Here is a 19534-nt window from a genome sequence, read left to right on the forward strand (position 1 = left end):
TCAATTGTTGATTCAAAAGAATAATTAAATAATATATTTGAAGATTATACAATTAACTCACGTAAAACTTCGAAATTTGAATAACTATTTGCTAGTAATTTAGAAAAACAAAACATAAAAAGTAAACGCTACCTAAATTAAAATAAAAGTATTAAAAAATATAAATATAACTACTTAATAAATCTAAGCGATACATAAACTAATGATTGGATAAAATTTATTTAGCTAATAATTTGTTTTTTTTATCATGTTTAAGAAGTTTAAAAACAAACAAATGTACCGTACGTATTACATTTTTTTAAACCATCAACAAAGCTCGGTCATCCGAGTATACTTGTTGGCAAAAGACCACCCACGCTCGTGATTGCAAACAACGTTGGTGACTTACCCGTTTAATTTCAAGGGAAACCAGCCCCCTGAAGGTCCATTATGGTAAAACATTTAGTTCACACATGACATTTTGACACGAACGAGACTCGGAACGATGACATCCTTTAGAAAAAGTCATTGGAGTACCGTTAAAAGCACCGGTTGTCATGAATATAAATACTTAATAAAAAATGTGTACATTATTACACTTTTTTTAATAAAAAAAAAATATTTTTTTAAATAAAATTTATGAAATTGAAAACGAGATATCTAAAATATAAAAATTAGTTAAACACTCTCACCGTCCGTCTACACAACCTATTGAACCAACCCGAGGACCAATGCCATAATTTCTGGTCCGTAGCCTTGCCGTCCCTGGCAACATAGGTTTTTATTCACAACTTTATGAACGTTAAACTAACCGAAACTTAATTCTATGTCAATGAGGATTACTGGGTATTTGTTTCATTTAAAATCATATTAGTTATGATGCTGAATTCAATTCGAAATTTTCTTAAATTATTTAGTATATATACTTTCGATTTTTTTTATTATAAGCTAAGTGTGTTAATTAATCTATCTATTCTAATAAAGTAAAATAATGTAGACACATGTCAGTTTGTGGTTAATCCTTACAATTGTTTTCCCTCAAAAACTAATATATGTTATAGATTAATAATTATTCACTTTTCTTTTACACTATATTTATATTATATCTTTAACATGATTAAATTATTTATATTTCTTTAAACTATATTTATATTATATCTATACACTTTTATAATAATAAATATTTACATACTATACCACTACTCGTTAAAATATATTTCACAACATACTTGGTGAAATTTAAAAATCAACAACAAATCGTTAAATATTGAAAATAATATAATTTTAAATGTTATCATTAACATATGACACTATATATATTGTTAAAGATTGTAAATAAAAAAAAACCCCAATATGCTTTCAATTTACGAAGTAATTTTTTTAATCATTAAATTATAAATATATGCTTAAAAGTTTATCCATTTTTTATAAATAAATCCATTTATCTGTTGTTTTTTTTGTACATTGTCATATAATTTTATAAATTAGAAATATATGATTTAAATCTATCTATTTATTTTTTCGATTAATTTAGTAAACTATACATATATGTGTTAAATTGTAAGGAGAGTATATACCAACACTTTCAAATATATTAAAGTTTATCATATTTAGTTTCATGTGTTTTTTTATGAAGGATTGCTGCGGGTTTTTTTGTGGAACTTAAGTTTGATTGTTACGTGTTAAAAGTTGGTTAATAGATCATTTGGTACAAATTAACTACATTTGGCTCAAATTTGTTACGGGTGAAAAGAGGTGATCTGAATATTTTTAAAATATTGAGAATACAAATAGATATATTGTTAAATTTGTTACGTGTTCAAAGTTTTGACTTGAAAATGTAAAACAAATTAAAGTTAGAATTTTAAACGTGATTGGATTTTGAATTTATTTTTAAGTACATTTTTGGAAATAGTCAAGATTCGGGATTTTGCACGTTGGGTATTTTTCCCTTGACTATTTTTTTCTATACATATCATGTATTACTTTATTTGTAACTTAATTATTTGAATCATTCCGTATGCCACACGGGCTTTAAAACTATTAGGCTATATATTCGTTAAAAAACAAACGTGGAAATATTTTTCTTTTCAGAAAATGATGTTTTGTTTGGTCCCGTTTACAGATTAAAAAACCAGGCTTCACAGTTTGAAACATGTAGCGTAAACTGAACCGGCTGATACATTAATAAAAACTTAAAAAGAGAAACTAAAAAGTTTGAATCTAAACAAATTTTAATATAATATAAAACCTAACATTAAACTTTTTCTCTATACCCTAGAAATAAAAGATTCTGCCATGTGACTCTAACCACTGTAGCAACAAAAATGGACAATGAGTCATACTTCTATAGAAAACACATTCTTGTTTTTCCCTCTATATATCATAAAAATAAAGTGGTTCGTATGGTAATTTATTCCTTTTTACCGCATGTGTATTAATTATTCATTTTGGCCAACTAGATGGCTTTTATATAGAAGAATTTTCTTATATAGTGAGTGTATAAATTAATGATAATTCTTAATTTTATATGAAGTTGATAACCTTTTGAAATTTATCAAACCTCCTAAATTAAAATTATAGAAAATAAAATGATTGCTAGCATAAGTTAGAAGCCCTTTTTTATTGTATATATTAAAAGTTATTAGACATAATAGTGTAACACTCGGCCTCTCGTACCATTGATATTATTAATATATGGTTTGCCCATAGAGAATTGATCATATATTTGTTTTTGGTTGTTCCAGTAAAGACTTTCCAGGATGGGTGGATGTCACTCATCCTGATATTACTCTTACATAAGTACATTTATCTGTGAAGTTCTCTCATCTACTAGCATTAGCCCAAAACGCGTTGATGACTTAATAGACGGTGCATTCCTTATAACCAAGGAATTCTCACGTCCACGACTAATGTGGGATTCCCCAAAGGTGTTCCAGATAGTTGATTCAAGAGTTAGTTGACTTCTTGATGTAGTACCTATGAGGAGAAAAACGCTCAAGCATAGAGGAGCGTAACTTGGGTCAGTTGCAATTACAGGGGCATTATAAGAAGGCTATAGGAGGTTTGGACTAACTATTGTAAGAGGCTATAGGAGGTTTGAACTAACTATTGTACCCGAATTCCATCAAGTCAGTCAGTCTCAGTTGCATCACATGCTAAAGTTTTTTCTCGAATTTTTGTGATTTTGTAATATTTATTTTTAGTGTAAAACACGTAAAGCTTACACGTTTATTTATGTACATAATTTCAATATTAGTTTTACGATTTGTCATGTTTGTAGTTCCTCTATTTATTTTCGTGTATCCTTCCTACACAAAATTATAAGAATTACGACTTTCTTAAATATGTATATCAATGTAGCAGGTTTTATGTATACCAATCGAACCATGTCACACATTTGACTTTCGTTTTAAAGATAATGCATAAGTTAAAGTGCACGTTTATCAAAAAGTGATAAGTAAACAACCTAGCATGGCAACAGTTTTTTTATAGGTAGTACGTGTTTTGATTTACAGCACAAAGAACCACTTTTTCTTTTCTTTGTCTATTCTTTTGTTTCTTTAAAGTGATTCAGGATAGCATACCTAGTGTATAACAACTGTACATACTTCAAATACTAGAAGCATTCATAGCTTTCATAAATCTCCAATCCAGAACCATCAAAATGGAAAATTGGGTTCATCACTAGAAACAAATTTAAAAGCAAAAAGTAACAGAAAAAAAGGAACTAAAAGTACACCACAATTGGTGTGTAAACTAGCTAACCTTGCCATGGAATTTGGTTCTGGCTGTGGTTCGGGTTCGGGTTCGGGTTCGGGTTCGGATTCAGATGACTCATGTGATCAAGACCGGTCATGTTGAGAAACGGTTCATCGGTCGGATTATCGGGATATCCTTGAAGACCTAAAAAATCTCTAGTTAACTCATTGTTCCCAATTGCGTTGTCTTTTCTCATATTAATATTCATGGTACTTTCTGGTTCTTGGAAAACATGTTTTTTTGTGGAACTGAACATACCATTGAAGATTTGATCATGGATGTTGGTTGACCCTACACTGGTTGATGTCAATGAATTGGGATGATGATGATGATGATGATGATGATGAAGAAGCTGGTCCATGCAACAAGTGGTGATGATGGGGTTATCACTTGAAGACAAATTTGATAGTCCAGAAGGATGATGATGAGGTGATAGTAGAGGTGCACACACGTGATCATGTTGTAGGGTTTGGTGGGGCCCATTTAAAATAATATTAGTAGCAGTGGAAGGAGGTGGAGGTGGAGGTGGTGCAGGGTTATTGCTGCTCATGGTCACACCCATCTGAGCTGCTTTTTGGAGCAAAGCAGTGGCAGACATGTGAGAAGAAGGAGAAGGAAAATGAACATTATTATTATTATTATTAGGGTTAGGGTTTTCTTGCTCTTGTTGTTGTTGTTGATGATGATGAGGATTTAACCATGATGGTAATCGATGATTATGAAGCGGAGTTGTGCTCGATCCAACGTTAAACGTAAGTTGGGGCGGTTCGGTTTTGAGTGGGAAACCGACCGGTAGATGAAGAGGGAGATGGCTTAAGGTTGATGATGAAAATGATCTTCCTGTTTCTTCTGCTAATGCATCACAGAAAGCTCTATGAGTAATGAAACTGTCCCTCCTTTGGTGTGAGAGAAGACAAAGATATAACAACAATTAGTCAATCATTATACTTTTTGAAATGTAAAAAGGTAGTTAAATAAAAAGCCAACAATATTATACTTAACTTTTATGTAATTCTATAGTCTTAGTATTTGTGAAGTACGGTGTATATGCTTTTGAAGCTTTTAAAGCGGTCTTAAATCTTAATTATTAATTAATGTGACATTTTCTTAATGACCATTTAGATTATTGACCGGGCTACGGACCCAGCCGATAATCTATTAATTAAAACATGTTTAAAGTTCCCTTTTCTTTTTTTTTTGTTGCTCAAGCATATATTTCATGTTGAGAATTCTTTATTGTAATAAAAAGGATATATAGTAGAAAACGTTGAACAAAAATGAAGATGATTATTGATTAGGATAGAAAGTTTAAAAACTTGTTCTTTATGTCTTCTACTGTTCAGCTTGTGACCTTCTTGCAGCTTTATGTTTATTTGTTTCTCACATTAATTACCTATATCATAACAAAACTATATTAAGATCAATATGTGCAATTACCTTGAAAAAAGGGTACCACAATCACAACGATATTCTCTTGTGCCACAAATCTTGGAATGAGCTTTCCAATCCGACTGAACCGCGTAATGTTTCGAACACTTGTCACACTTCCATTTTTTCTCACCATGTTTTCTTGAATAGTGTTTCTTGATACCGGTAAGATCTCCAAGTGCTCTTGATGGCTCGTGGTGCACACAACTTGGTTCTGGACACACATACACCTTCTTCCTAACTACCTCTAGTTTTGATTTTTGCTTAAGTTTCCATGGTAGATTATGTCCTCTTCTGTGTAACTGTAGATTCTGGTCTCTTTGAAATCCTTTGTTGCAAATCTCGCACATGAATCTGTTTGTTGCCATAAGTGATTTTGGAGATAAAGCTATCACCTCAGCTTCTGGATCTTTTTCATACCCAAAATAGAAAGTTTGTTTAAATATTTTGTTAAGTTTCTCCAATTCAATACAAAAAGAATTGGAACAAAGATTAATACTAGAAAGATAATCAATATGAGAATTATACACATACCGTCTGACATCTAATCACACACCGTTTCAAATAGTTGTTTAGTCCAGATGGAAGTTACACGGCCGTTTTAACAAAAAATATTTTAAAGTTTGATTGTCTCTGGCTAGAACGACCGTCCATATATTGGCCAGACGGCCGTTTTAACATGTGAGTGTTCCGTGGTGAACGGTCGTTTGATGGTGTGAAATCAGATGGAGGTGATGTAGCTATGTATGATTAATATAAACTATATATGTATATACAAGAATATTTGATTAAAACAAGTAATTAAGTAACAAAAAGAAGTTTGTTACAATAAAGTATGTAATTAGTTTACCTGGATTTCCTGGAAGATTCCGTTTTTTCTTGTTTGATTGAGTTTGGTTGTTGGTACTGATTGGCACAGAACCGAAGGACTGCTGCTGCATCTGTGGTGGAGGGTACATAGTACCGAAATCATTCCTGTTGCTTGATGAAAATAGGCTTGCTTCATTTGATGCAGATGTTAAATTTGACATATTGTCATCCAAAAAGATGCCTTTCATGTTTCTCTCTCTTTATCTCTATCTCACTTATTAAATGAACTGGAATATTAATTTCTCTTTGTTCTTTGTTTTTTTCATATACTACAGATTAACTCATGTACAGACAGATCATCTTTTTTGCTTCCTCAAACACCATGTTATATAGATCTGAGAAATTATTAAGAAAATGATTAGAAATTTTTTTCTTTTTTTTTAACTAGTTTTTAGTTTGAATTAGGATATTGGTTAATGAATCAAAGAATAAGTTAAGATAGATGTAACAAGATATTAAAAGTGAAAAAGCTCAAACCTGACAGTTAGCAAACTTCTAATTCTTCAAACTCTCCAAGATGATTCAACACAAGAATCCACACACTTGGGTACAAATACACCAAAACAAAAGACAACCCATTTCGTACAAGTAGAAAAGAAGTTTAAGAAACGACTATGTGTCTCCCTCTGTGTGTGTGTGTGTGAGAGAGAGAGAGAGAGAGAGAGAGAGAGAGAGATGTGGATGAGTTGATAGCTTTAAAATTGGGCCTCTATGTAGGTAGCTTCAACCCATCAAATTATAACCAAAAGGGAAACATGAGGAGGAGGGCAGAGGGACTATGTCTCTGACGTTACAAAACTTTGTCCTATTCTTTGTTTTCTTGTCAATCCCTGAATATTACTGCTTGCATTATTGATTTTGCTTTTAAAAGAGACTACTTAATCTTTTCCAGGGAATTACTACTTTGCTTTCCCCATATACATGTATGTACACATGTGTATAACTTTTCTTCATTCTTCTCATCAGCTTTTTAATCTTCTTAAAAGGTTGGGAATTGAAATACCTTAACTTAGCTTTCTTGATCATTATGTTTGAAGATACAAGGGACTCATAATAGAGGGACTTTTTGAATGTACGTTATAAATAAGTTTTGATATAGCATATTTGTAGTATCAACTTGCATGGTGCATATAGAAATAGAGGGGAATGAGTCCAACCCATGCACTAAAGTTTCCTTGACGTGTTAGAGCATAGAATGTTATAATGCAGCTCCTAATTAAACTAGCTAGTTAGATAAGAATCAAAACTCCAAAATCATAATCAAGTTTTAAAAAAGTCAAGTGACTGCTAAAGGCACCATTGAAAGTTAATCTTGAAACAAGTCATCAAGAAGGTTTACGAATTTGTCTTGAAAGAATATGAATTAGTTGAAGAGGTAATATAAAAGGGCTTAATTATATAGGATTTAATTAATTGCTTGAAAGTTTAGAATTATTGGTTAGTTCATTTGAAAGTTATATGTTTGTCAAATTAATTTTAGTTTGAATATATAAAAATAGGAGTTAGATTTCTAGGATGATGAGTTTGTTTAGGTTAAATAGGGGATGTCCGAACGTTCATTATAAGGTATATGTTTCTTGATTGTCAAATTAATTTTAGTTTGAATATATAAAAATAGGAGTTAGATTTCTAGGATGATGAGTTTGTTTAGGTTAAATAGGGGATGTCTGAACGTTCATTTTAAGGTGTACGTTTCTTGATCTTCAGTAGTCTAGTAAAGTGTCGAACTTTTGGTTTAGCTGATATTAGAGCTTAGGCGAGTACCAATTTAGCAAGACCCAATAAAAACGTGATCGCACATTTGTAGTAAGAAGCAAATGTTTTTACATTATCTACTATAACAAATAGACCTTGGTCTTTGCATTGTTTTTATTAAAAATTTGTGTTTCTTCATCATGAAGTAATGTTCATTTTTATCAAAACGTTTGAATGAAAAGCTAATATTATTTATTTAAACTTTCCAGTGTTTGACTATACCCTTGACTATAATCTTAGCTTAGATAATGAACTCACTAAAGCAATAATTGTTACCTTAATAAGCTTAACGAGTAGATAACAAGCGATGGTTATAACTTCTTACGTTCAAGTAGAACCGTTAAGCTATTCTAGGCACAAGAGCCGGGCTACTTGAAAACAAAGAAACACTCGAGAATAGACTGATGACCGTCGTCAAGTCATGCAAAAACATTTATAAAACTCTACCAATGTTCCCCTTAACTAGCAGGGTAATTAGAATGTCGAATCCATATGGAATCAGTTGAAAATTACTAATTTGGCTACTTGTTTATAAAATAATTATATTTAGGCAAAAAGACGGTGTCAAACGGTTTAAAAGTGATTTGTAAAACAATAATGAGAAATAATAACCACCTCAGGCTTCAGATTCAATAATTAACTAATAATTTAGCTTTGTTCGTTAGGACATTCTTAATGAGGACTCTATGCATGCATTGATTTTAAATGATGATTAAGAAACAGAACTTAATAGGTTCTATTAACAATATCACCAGCCTAATCAAGTTGTGTCAAGCAAATACCTGATCATGAACGCTATGATATTAAAAACGCAAGACATATAATAACCAGATTTTTCTTTACTACCAAACAACACAAAATAAAAGATTTATTGAACTCACACTGTCACACTTCTATCTAAAACCATGTTATATTAACTAGCAACCTTATAAAATTGTTAATCGTGTTTTGTTACCTTTTTAATCTAATGCCACATACGTAACTTAGTTGGATACTTGGATTTTCGAATTATATCCGTTTTGACCAGGTTATATCATTATTGTGGGTAATAGTTTGTCTAGTGTTCATTTTCACAATTGTGACATAGATTCCCGTCTTGGTGGCCTTAATCAGAACTCTTTTGCAATTGTAGGTTATGTTCTTGACAATTTTAGAAGCAACAACTCACGGGCAGCTCAATCTTCATCATCCTTAAGTTTTTTTTTATGTTGCGGTTTTAGGTGATATTTGGGATCTTTTTTAGAGCCATAAGCCTATAAAACTCTTGACCAAATTAAAGTGCTCCCTTTAATAATAGGACTAAAAAGTTATGTTGATTACTACCATAGATTGATGTTACAATATTGAGTTGTGACACCGGGATGGGACCGCTCTTTTCACCCTTTATTAGCTTTTTGTTTACTCATGGCTAATTTATATATTTTAATTTCTTCCATGCACCTAAATATAATATTATGATCAGTTTGTTTTCACTGTTGGCAGGATGTATTTGCAGTTTTTCTATGCAATCGGTAATACACCCTACAATATTTTGACTTTTAATAATATAGCCAATGAATTTGCACTTATAATGTTATATTAAATGTATTGGTTTTCAAGGTTAAATTAAATGGTTGCGGTTTTTCACCCCCAACGTTAAATTGCCGATCTTTGTTTGTCTTATCTAACAACATTTTGTGTTTGTCAATTTGTTATTTACAAAACAATTTCAACCAACTTTACTTTCTATCTTTACAATAAAATGTTTTTCAAAGTTTTATTTTTATAATCTTTCAAATGTACTTTACGCAACTCTTTTAACTTTGAGAAAAGTAAGCAAGCTAACATAAGTCCAACGTACATATTAGCAATCCGTCCTCAACGAATATTATTTTTTTCTTATAAATCCGTCTTATTTCTTTCTTTTTATTTCCATGTTACATGTCTTTCTCCCATTTGCTTTTGATACATTTGATTTTCTGGTCCAGAAGTTGCGAATTTTTTGAGTACGGTTCAGCGTGTCGTACAAGGAACTTATTCAGCTCCTAGGTCCCAAAGCTTTGTTTTTAGTAGGATTGACTTTGTTATTCAAAAAGGGGTTGCGGCGCAGCATGTTGCTTGTTTGCCTGCCACTTTATTGTAATTGCCTTGTAGTATCGCTTTGTAGTATCGAAAAGTCTTTTATCCTAAAAAAAATCTTTTAAATTTATTTTAGACTGTAAAGTTATTTCTAATAATATTTGTTTTTTCAATTTGTATAACTTCATGTAATAAATTACGTTTAAGTGTTTAGATATTTATAAATATAATAATTTATCTTCAGTGATTTTAAAAATCCAACATTAAAAATATAACTAAAATACTTAAATGTTACAAAATCATCGAAATCGCATTTATACCATGTAAATTCCCTAATCATTGCTGTTTGTGAAATGTAAGTGTTTCATGGTCCTTTCTTGATTTCATTTCAAGCCTTTTCCCCCTTCAACAACTCAAGCACTTAAAACTGATTTATTCAGCATATCGATCCACTTTATTGTACATGCATATGACACACAAATTATCAAGTTTAATGGTGATTAACATCTCTACATCTAATTTAACCTTCAATGATATTTTGCTCCCAACTAGCCTTCTCCATGTTCGTTAAACAATTAAGGCAGTTCATCAACTTGCTAATCATCCACTCACTTACACGAACATCATATGCATATACATCCTTGTTAAGTAATTTAGGATTTTTTATGTCCGATTTTCCTGTTCTCTTCTACTACTAACATATACTTATTTATGTTACTTGTATTTTTATACTGTATAAAGGGAGGATGAATGCAAAGTTTGATTTTATCTTACTCTTTCCAGAACACCACTTTATGAATGAGAATTTGGAATGCATGCTTGTTATAAGTAGGAATCACTATGGATATGACTTCGACTCTATGGATTGAGCGATTATATGAAATTTTTAACTCAACCGTTTATGAGGTATTGAAGAACTAATCAGACCGATTCAAAGACATACCCTAGCCCCTAAATCCAATCAGCTTTTAGACTTGTTTTGGCCGGTTGTCAATTTATTTCATTCAAATTGATGATGACACCTTCCTTAGATTATTTAGGCTAAGTTATTAGAGTACACACACCTTTTATTTTATTAATTAAAAAGATTAATTCAACGTCATGAACTAACTTTATAAGATGTATAGGGAACATGACTAAACGGTATATATTTATATTTTTTTTAACTTAGGAGTTTAGGGTATATATTTTCATCCATTTGCCAATTTGATATAAACAATATTAAACACGTAGCTATATTATTGATAAGTTGTTTCACTTTTTACAATTGCCTAATATTTTCAAGATTTTATATACATGGAATGGCTGTCTTTATATTTATCACATAGTTAAACTTCACATGATTAATAAAATTGCATACACTGTTTAATATCTTGAAAGAAGCAAATTTGGGTTGTTATGAATGCATGCAACCAGAAAGAGTCACGTGATCTAAATTCCAAGAGACAGACATGCTCATGGAAACCTGCTACGTTTGATTCCCTTTTCATCCCCAAAAAGCAAAAATATAATTTATCTTTTTTGTAATTAAATAATATCCATGCATATCATTCTATATTCTTTCATCAATTCCTATCAACCCTAAAAGCATGCTATTCCTTACTATTCAATCTCCTTTTTAAATATTTTATCTTAGATGTACTTAATAATTGAACAACTAGCTGTTAAAATTACACGTATTAAGGTGCATTTGATAATGGTTTTATCTACTCTTTCAATTCACACAGAATAAAAAATAGATGAATAGAGACAATGTTAGGTGAGACTTAATTGTTTTAGAAAGCATGAAAAGTAGTTACTGATTGTATATTTGATTAGTATACTATGATATATAGTATGATTGACAGAAGAATAAAAAGACTATTATTCATGTAAGCACATTTAATTTACAAGATCATAGGTTTGCACTTTTGCAGGTGCATGTCTAATGTTAGTCATAACCTAGTCATGACATAATAATGTATAAATATTGATCTTAACATATAAGCATGAGACACAATTGATGCTAACAAGTCAAATAGTCAAAGTTTGGATCTATCCAGCCATGTACACTTAACACGTGATTAAAGTGTCATTTGTGTCAAGGGTGTATTCTCATCTAGACACACACTCTTGATTCTTGACTCAAGGCTACTCTCCTATTGAGTTAAGGAATTAAGGAAGAAACCAATGAATATAGATCATAGGCAGAACAAAAGCTGGTTTTGTCTTTTTTGGGACAAGGATGTCATATCAACAAGATGAGTTTGTGAAAAGTGGTATTAAAGTAAATAGGTTCAGCCCCTTCGATTATTTGTTGTGCTAATTTCACTTTCCCAAGTCATTGATGATGGATGTGTGCTCGTGATAGGAGCATTGAAATGATTACAATTGTTAAATTATGATGGTAGGAAAATCATCATTATATATGGGATGTTACATGGGTGAAATGATGTAATGATTAACTAGTGAAGAATTGTGGTCACTGCATATTGAAGCTAGAATGGGTTTCAACCAAAAATAGTAGTAATTGACCAAGACTTTTGTTATGAACGTTGTCGGTCCAAGCTCGGTTTACATCTATGAGACCACAACAAACCAACCAAGCGGGCCCAATTCAAATGTTAGTAAAAGCCCAACAAGGAAAATTGATAGAAGCATGTTATAAGCACGGGTAGAAGACAATGTAGGCAATAATGAACTTGAATGTGTAAACCCGTCTGATTTCCCATCTCCATTCTCTCTATTATAGGATTCTGTTTTCTCATCCCCTTCTTGTTTCTTGTTCTTAAGATTCAATGATATGAACCTATTACTTTATAGATATTGCGTTTGATTATTAGTTGAATCGATTCACTTCAACTTTCGTGGAAATTTAGTTTACTTCTATTCTTATGAATTGAAGTCCTAGACTATAGACTTCATATTGGGGGTTGTGACTTGTATCTAATTAGCCGATCCTGCTACTCACTTTGCCTTCTCATTGGGTTATGTGTCTATCACTGTAAATGAAATAAGCGTAACCTTTTTAGAAGAAAGTTGGGTTATGTGTCTTATCACTATAAAGAAATAGGCGTTATCTTGATTAGACGCTTTATGTGTGTCCAGTGTCCTTCTTTTGAACATTGTCCTTGGCTCCCTCACTTTTCTTGTTGCTATTTATTCATTCATGGGCTTATATGATCATCTCTCACGTAGGCCAACCATGCTTTTGGGTATTGCGATGCTTGAGCCAATGTCTTAAACAAAGTATCGCTCTAGTTACATCATTTCCCATGATTATAACCCATCATAAAAATAGAACAAGGGATCTCGTCCAAAAGGACAACAATCTCACTAGTTGGGGTCATGATTTCTTAACATACCACCCTTGAATCATTCCATCTGGCTTGAGGTTACGTAACCAGCTCTTTGCTTAAAACTTAACACTGTCTAGATAGAATTGTCTCTAAAGTTTACTCTGTAACAAACTAACCCCAATTTTGACGGTGTGTGTATCTTTTTTGACTTCTCCATGTGTACGTTACCACCATATATAAGGCGTGTAATTGTCCTTTATTTGTATCATAGTGGTCTTTGTTTTTTTTACCAAATATCTATAATGTTGACTCCTAGCCCCGAAGGCTATTTCATTCACCATTGTATATGTATTCTTATAACACATGATTACCTGCAGTGCTAGAACCTAACATGATAACTAATCGCATCAAATTTCCCAAACACGAAATCGATATTACATATGTAGTGAAACAAAAGTTCATAAAAGTTTTAAACATGTCATTAACAAGTGTTTAACATGTTAACTTGTTTAAAACACAACACTTGTTAACCTCAACCTTAACCCCAAACTTGTTTATTTTAGCCCTCTAGTTTTATCACATGATCACAATCGCCCCCTTATTTAGTCCCAAATTGATAGTTTTGCTTCTTCGGCAATTCAGTATTATTATTATTATTATCATCTGGGAAAATGAAATTCCTGTAAAAATCTTAGCTTTTTGATGATGGGTAGGTTAAACTGCAATGCAGTTGGGTGTTTGTGAAATGCACACCACCTGTTCGATCATATTCCCCTGTGTGTATATTAACTGTTCTAACTGTTTAAATTCTGCAGGAGTTGAAACTCAAGAGCAGAGAGTTATAATCGAGAACAGTTATAATGAAAAGCTTGTTGGCATATTGAACGAAACGGGCTCGAATGAGGTTGTTGTTGTCTGTCATGGATATAGATCCTGCAAGGTTGGTCACTCCGCATAAAGTTATTAATATTGTGAAAAGTTATTAGTAATGTCAATGGTAGTATTTATTTATTAATTTTTTGTACATCAGGACAGGATTCCAATGGTGAATCTTGCTGCTGCTTTCGCAGTTGAAGGAATTAGCGCCTTTCGCTTTGACTTTGCTGGCAATGGGTAATTGCATTTTTTATTTTATTTTTGTTGCAGTAAAGATGTTGATAATTTATTGTCCGTTTCTTTTAGAGAGAGCGAAGGTTCATTTCACTATGGGAATTATTACAGAGAAGTTGATGATCTGCGGGCGGTCGTCCAATACTTTGAACATGAAAAACGCTCTGTAGCTGCAATTGTTGGTCATAGTAAAGGTCTAAAATTACAACTTTGCACTTCCTAGTTGCTGATTAACATCTTCAATAATACATTTAAAGTACTGCTATATTGATCAGATACACTTTTGCAGGCGGGAATGTAGTACTTTTATATGCTTCAAGGTTTAATGATGTTCATAACGTGGTCAACATTTCTGGCCGGTTTGATCTGAAAAGAGGCATCGAGGGCCGATTGGGTAAAGATTACCTGCAGAGAATTAAAAAACATGGCTTCATTGATGTTGCCAGTAGAAAGGGTGAGATTCATATGATCCATTTTTTAAAATGTTCTATTGAAAATTAGCGCGTCAATCGCGATTTACAAAAGCAATAGTATCACTATGTCGTGGATCTCACTTGAAGTTGCAAACAATTTTAGGGAACGTAGAATATCGTGTGACTGAAGAAAGTTTGATGGACCGTTTAACTACCAATACAAGTGCAGCATGCCAACTGATTCCCCAAAACTGCAGGTTTGTGTTGTTTCCATAATCTATCCAGATTCATTCGTTCTTGTGTGACATAGTATCATTTTGTTTGTAAATTAAACGATTTATTTGCAATAAGATGTCGAGTGTGATGGTTTAAAAGGTTATTCACTTGAAAAGAATTTGTGTTGCTTCAAGCCAAAGTTTTGCCTTAAAACCCAATTTGACATCAATGTTTGATGTGCTTGCAGGGTGTTAAGTATCCATGGTTCTGCCGATAAGATTGTACCAATGGAAGATGCCATGGAGTTTGCAAAGCATATATTAAACCACAAATTGCATATCGTGAATGGAGCTGATCATGAATACACTTGTCATCAAAGTGAGCTAGCTTCAATTGTTCTCGATTTTGTCAAAAACAATTCTAGTCATGACAGCGTATAAGCAGCAAACAAGTCTCTACATTCACGCTTATGAGCTTTTTTATCCTATAATTTATGTATAAATGAGGTAAAGAACTCCAAACCTTAAAAGAAATTACAGTTTAATTCTTAACTAACATTTCCCTCTCCTCGTTTTGCTTTCTCTTCCGCTTGAGCCTTAAATTTCTGTCTCTACCATGTTCGCATCTTCATCACTCGCACATACAAATATTTAATGGTGTTTTTCCATTTTGCTAATGTGTATGATTATCATAATCTGAATGTGCACAAAAGCACGAATATATATGGTTATTTGATCATGATGCTTTTATGTTTAGCGAACATCTTGTGAACACATTTGACGTAGTTCTAGTTCTCATTACTATTTTTTTGGATATTCTGTGAAACTTCTTATTGTTGCTACAAATTCCTTATTGTTAGATTCTTCTAGTTCGAAAGTAGTCTATGTGGTTGTGTATGTTGTTCTTCGTCTTCTTTGGCTTGAGAGGGGTATAAATTTTAGCATTGATATCTTTCACCTTAGCTCCCATTTAAACTCATAAATATTTATTATATGTCTCATAAATAAAAAGTTTTTTTTTGTCTAACTTTATTGAAAAATAAATTTCAACTGAATTACAAAGAGTGTTCGCTTTCTCTAAACCACCACTGTAACTTTGTTTTTATCATATATATACTCGGGGCCTCCCTTTCGATGAATATTGAGCGAGATAGACAAAAGTAAGTGATATGGGGAAGATTAGCTGATTATTGGTTACTTTGACCGAATTTATGGTGTAAGCTACTAGAGTGTCCTATACTCCTATATATAGTTGGTCATTGGTAATGTTTAGGACAACTCTTGATATTATAATAAATTTTCCCCCAAATGAGTTTATATCTAATCGTTTGCTAGAACACATCTAGCTTTTTTCACTTCCGTTTCGAGTCAGGTGGTATCAGAGCTCGTTAGTTTCTTGACCGCACATTGCGTTCGAGTAAATCAACCTCACCATTCTTGTGGTGGAGATCGTGGGTTGTTAGTTTGTGGCGTATGTTGGAGGATCTCTCTACTAAGGCCTACAAACTCGACTTGATCGTTGTAGAACTACATTCCATGAGGGACTTACCTTTTGGTGAATATGGAATGCCATGAACTTTGTTTTTGTATCATTTGGGACTTACAAGTACAATTAAGGGTTCTTAATCTGGGAGACAGTGTAAAACCTCAACAAGATAATTCTTGAGATACATTTCTCATTGTCGGTCGACACTTCGGGTCTGTGAGAATGCATGCGAGTGCTACATTACAAACAAGCATGATTTCCTTTTCAATGGATCTATTAGTTGGGTAAGGGAGTCGCTTGTCCAATATATTTTCCAACATTGCACCATCACTAGTCGAATAGTTGTTCAGTGAGGACAATAGGTCTCCAGGATGCTTCCCTCCAATTGTCTCAAGTGCCACCACCCCAAAGCTATACACATCACATTTCTCCGTCACAATCATGTTATAGGCAAGTTCTTCATGGCAAATATAGATCAAAGAATCGTTATGAAAATTTATACAGATAATAGACATAAAAGGAGCATAAGATTAGTTCAAATACCTGGAGCTATTATGTATCCCAAAGTTCCTACAGTTACTGTTTGGTTGGAGGAATCTGGGTCAAGTAGTCTGGCTGCTCCAAAGTCACCAACAAATCCTTCCATTTCTGAGTTCAAGAGAATGTTGTTGGTTGATATGTCTCTATGAACAATAGGCGGGCTGCAATCATGATGCATGTATGCCAAAGCATGTGCTACATCTTTGATAATGTTCACCCTCTGCCTCCAGTCCACTTTAACAGCTAATTCACTGTCACTCAAGGCACAGAATAGGCTCCCCCTTTCCATGTATTCGTATACAAGGAAGTTGCATTTGTTATGCAAACAAAACCCATACAGTTTGACAATATTTTTGTGCCTTAGGTTGGTTAACACTTGGACTTCATTCTTGAAACTCTGGTTGAATATTGGTTGCTCGGCTTCAAAGCGATGAAGTTTTTTTAAAGCAAATGTTTTACCGTTAGGCAGTTTGGCCTCATAAACGCTACCATAGCCACCTGTTCCAATGCAGTATTTGAGGTCAAAGTCCTCTGTTGCGGTGATGAAGTCTTCGTATGCAATTGTTCCATCATAATTCAATACTGAGCAAACATTTCCATGTTTTTTGGTTTCTGACTCCAGTCGTTTTCCTGTAGCAGTGTGGTTTCTGTAACACGTGTAAAGAAGAAGCAAGAAGCAAAGTCCCACGATGAGTGGAAGAAAAATGGTTAAGTTGTGGACCAGCTTCTTTTTGGGCTTATGTTTTCTATCCTGGATTGAAGAAGGGCTGGGGATGATTGCAGTAGTTAGATTATTCAAAGACTGATTCAGGATCTTCAGTTGTGGGAACTCTGAATAATCAAGTTCATTACCAACGAAACTATTATTACTAATGTCAAGGTACATTAAGTAATTTCTGCAATCAAGAATACTTGTGATAGATCCAGTCATATGATTCATATAGAGGTTTAGATACTGCAGATAACAAACATTGAATTGAAATAATACATTTCCTGACAATTTGTTTGATGAAAGATCAAGGTAAGAAAGCTTTCCAAGTTCAGGATGAACAGGACCCATAAGACTATTATGATTAAGGTCAACATGTTGTAAGTTCCATAAACTTGCTATATCTGGAGGTATAGCTTATGGAATTCATGCCAAGGTTTAAAATTTTCAAGTTTCTTAGATTACCAAAATTTGAGGGAAGTGGACCGTCAAGACTGTTGACCCCCAGATTCAACTCTTGTAGCTTTTGTAAATTAGTAATTTCCTTTGGGATGGATCCGTTCAGCTGATTTTTGCTCAAGTCGAGGATGGCTAGATTGACCAAGGAACCAAAAGATTGTGGGATTGGACCAGTAAGTTTGTTCATACTAACGTCCAAGTACTGCAAGTCAAAGCAATCACTGCTTAGACTTGTTATATCCCCGGCCATCATATTCACAGTGAGGGCTAGATGCCATAGGCGACAAGGGCGTTGAAATGACAAGTTTCCCGACAACCGGTTTGATGAAAAATCAAGGTAAGATAGAGTTCCAAATTTTGGATGAACAGGGCCTTCAAGAGTGTTATGACTAAGGTCCATATATTCTAAGTTCATTAAATTTAATATATCTAGAGGTATGTGGCCACTTATGGAATTCATACTAAGGTTCAAATAGTTCAACTGGCTTAGGTTACCAAAACTTGAGGAAATTGGACCGTCAAAACTGTTGTTACCCAGATCCAAGCTTACTAGTTTCTGCAAATTACCAATTTCGTTTGGGATGGATGCATTGAGTTGATTTGTGCTCAAGTATAGGCGTGTGAGATTGAGCATGGAACCATAAGATGGTGGGATTGGACCCCCTAAGTTGGTTATTACTAAGAAAAAAGTAGTTTAAATGGGTGAGACTGGCGAGGGTAACAGGTAGCTCACCACTGAAATTGTTATAAGAAAGATAAAAGGTATTTTAAACTGGTGAGATTGGTGAGGGAAACAGGTAACTCACCACTGAAAGTGTTATGAGAAAGATCAAGACTTTTTAAACTGGTAAGATTGGTGAGGGCAACATGTAACTGGCCACTCAAATTGTTACTAGAAAGATCAAGGACTTCTAAATGCGTGAAATTGGCAAGGGAAGCAGGTAAGGTACCTGAGAGTCGATTACCGGAAAGTGAAAGAGAGGTGAGACTTGAGAGCAAACCAATCTGCTCTGGGATGCTTCCTTTAAGATTACAATATATAATTTCAAGGGCAACAAGGTTTGGAAATGAAGAGAAGTCAAGGTTTCCCAGATTACCTTCAAGGTTTTCATAGGACAAGCTTATCTCGATGACACTTCCTGCTTCATTGCAATAGATTCCATCCCAAGTACAATGATTGGAAGCATTTACATATTGTGGCCACCAATTAGTTGCAACCAAAGCTTTTCCTTCTATTGATGAATTCTTGAAATCAGTAGCAGCGGTTTGTGATAACATGAGAAGGAGGATCATAAGAAAAAGATGAGCAATAGTATTAGTATGCCACATTATATAAATATTATTAATTGCTTATTTGTCAACAAACCGAACGAGTGTTGCTTTATGGATTCTCAAGTGAAAAATATATCCATATTAAGCAGGAACTTTTTGGTATAAGATAACTGAATGGATAAATGAATGAAATGCATTAT

General features: G+C 33.2%; 3 protein-coding genes and 1 pseudogene across 3 annotated transcripts in view; 2 read left to right on the forward strand and 2 right to left on the reverse strand.

Moving 5' to 3' along the window:
* Positions 1-3368: 3368 nt before the first annotated feature.
* LOC143573546 (protein indeterminate-domain 7-like) lies at positions 3369-6865 on the reverse strand. The gene is made up of 4 exons (XM_077058396.1): positions 6517-6865; positions 6020-6374; positions 5179-5578; positions 3369-4637 (listed from the first exon to the last, which is right to left on the reverse strand). The coding sequence occupies exons 2-4, from the start codon at positions 6225-6227 to the stop codon at positions 3743-3745; spliced, it is 1503 nt and encodes a 500-aa protein (XP_076914511.1). The 5' UTR covers positions 6228-6374; positions 6517-6865; the 3' UTR covers positions 3369-3742.
* Positions 6866-13731: 6866 nt separating this feature from the next.
* On the forward strand, positions 13732-15658 carry LOC143573550 (putative uncharacterized protein YDL057W). The gene is made up of 7 exons (XM_077058399.1): positions 13732-13839; positions 13946-14070; positions 14161-14243; positions 14313-14434; positions 14530-14694; positions 14817-14910; positions 15117-15658. The coding sequence occupies exons 1-7, from the start codon at positions 13833-13835 to the stop codon at positions 15307-15309; spliced, it is 789 nt and encodes a 262-aa protein (XP_076914514.1). The 5' UTR covers positions 13732-13832; the 3' UTR covers positions 15310-15658.
* The window catches only part of LOC143573549 (putative uncharacterized protein YDL057W), a 33221-nt gene continuing 27422 nt past the window's right edge, over positions 13736-19534 (forward strand). Inside the window, exon 1 of the mRNA XM_077058398.1 lies at positions 13736-13843. Coding sequence (XP_076914513.1) covers positions 13833-13843 — 11 coding nt within the window. The 5' untranslated portion in view covers positions 13736-13832. The remainder of the gene's footprint in view (positions 13844-19534) is intronic.
* On the reverse strand, positions 16466-19412 carry LOC143573551 (uncharacterized; annotated as a pseudogene).

The sequence above is a fragment of the Bidens hawaiensis genome, unplaced genomic scaffold, assembly GCF_021521415.1.
Source record: "Bidens hawaiensis isolate Kalapana, Puna unplaced genomic scaffold, B.hawaiensis_p1.1 tig00026586_1, whole genome shotgun sequence".
Taxonomy (NCBI): domain Eukaryota; kingdom Viridiplantae; phylum Streptophyta; class Magnoliopsida; order Asterales; family Asteraceae; genus Bidens; species Bidens hawaiensis.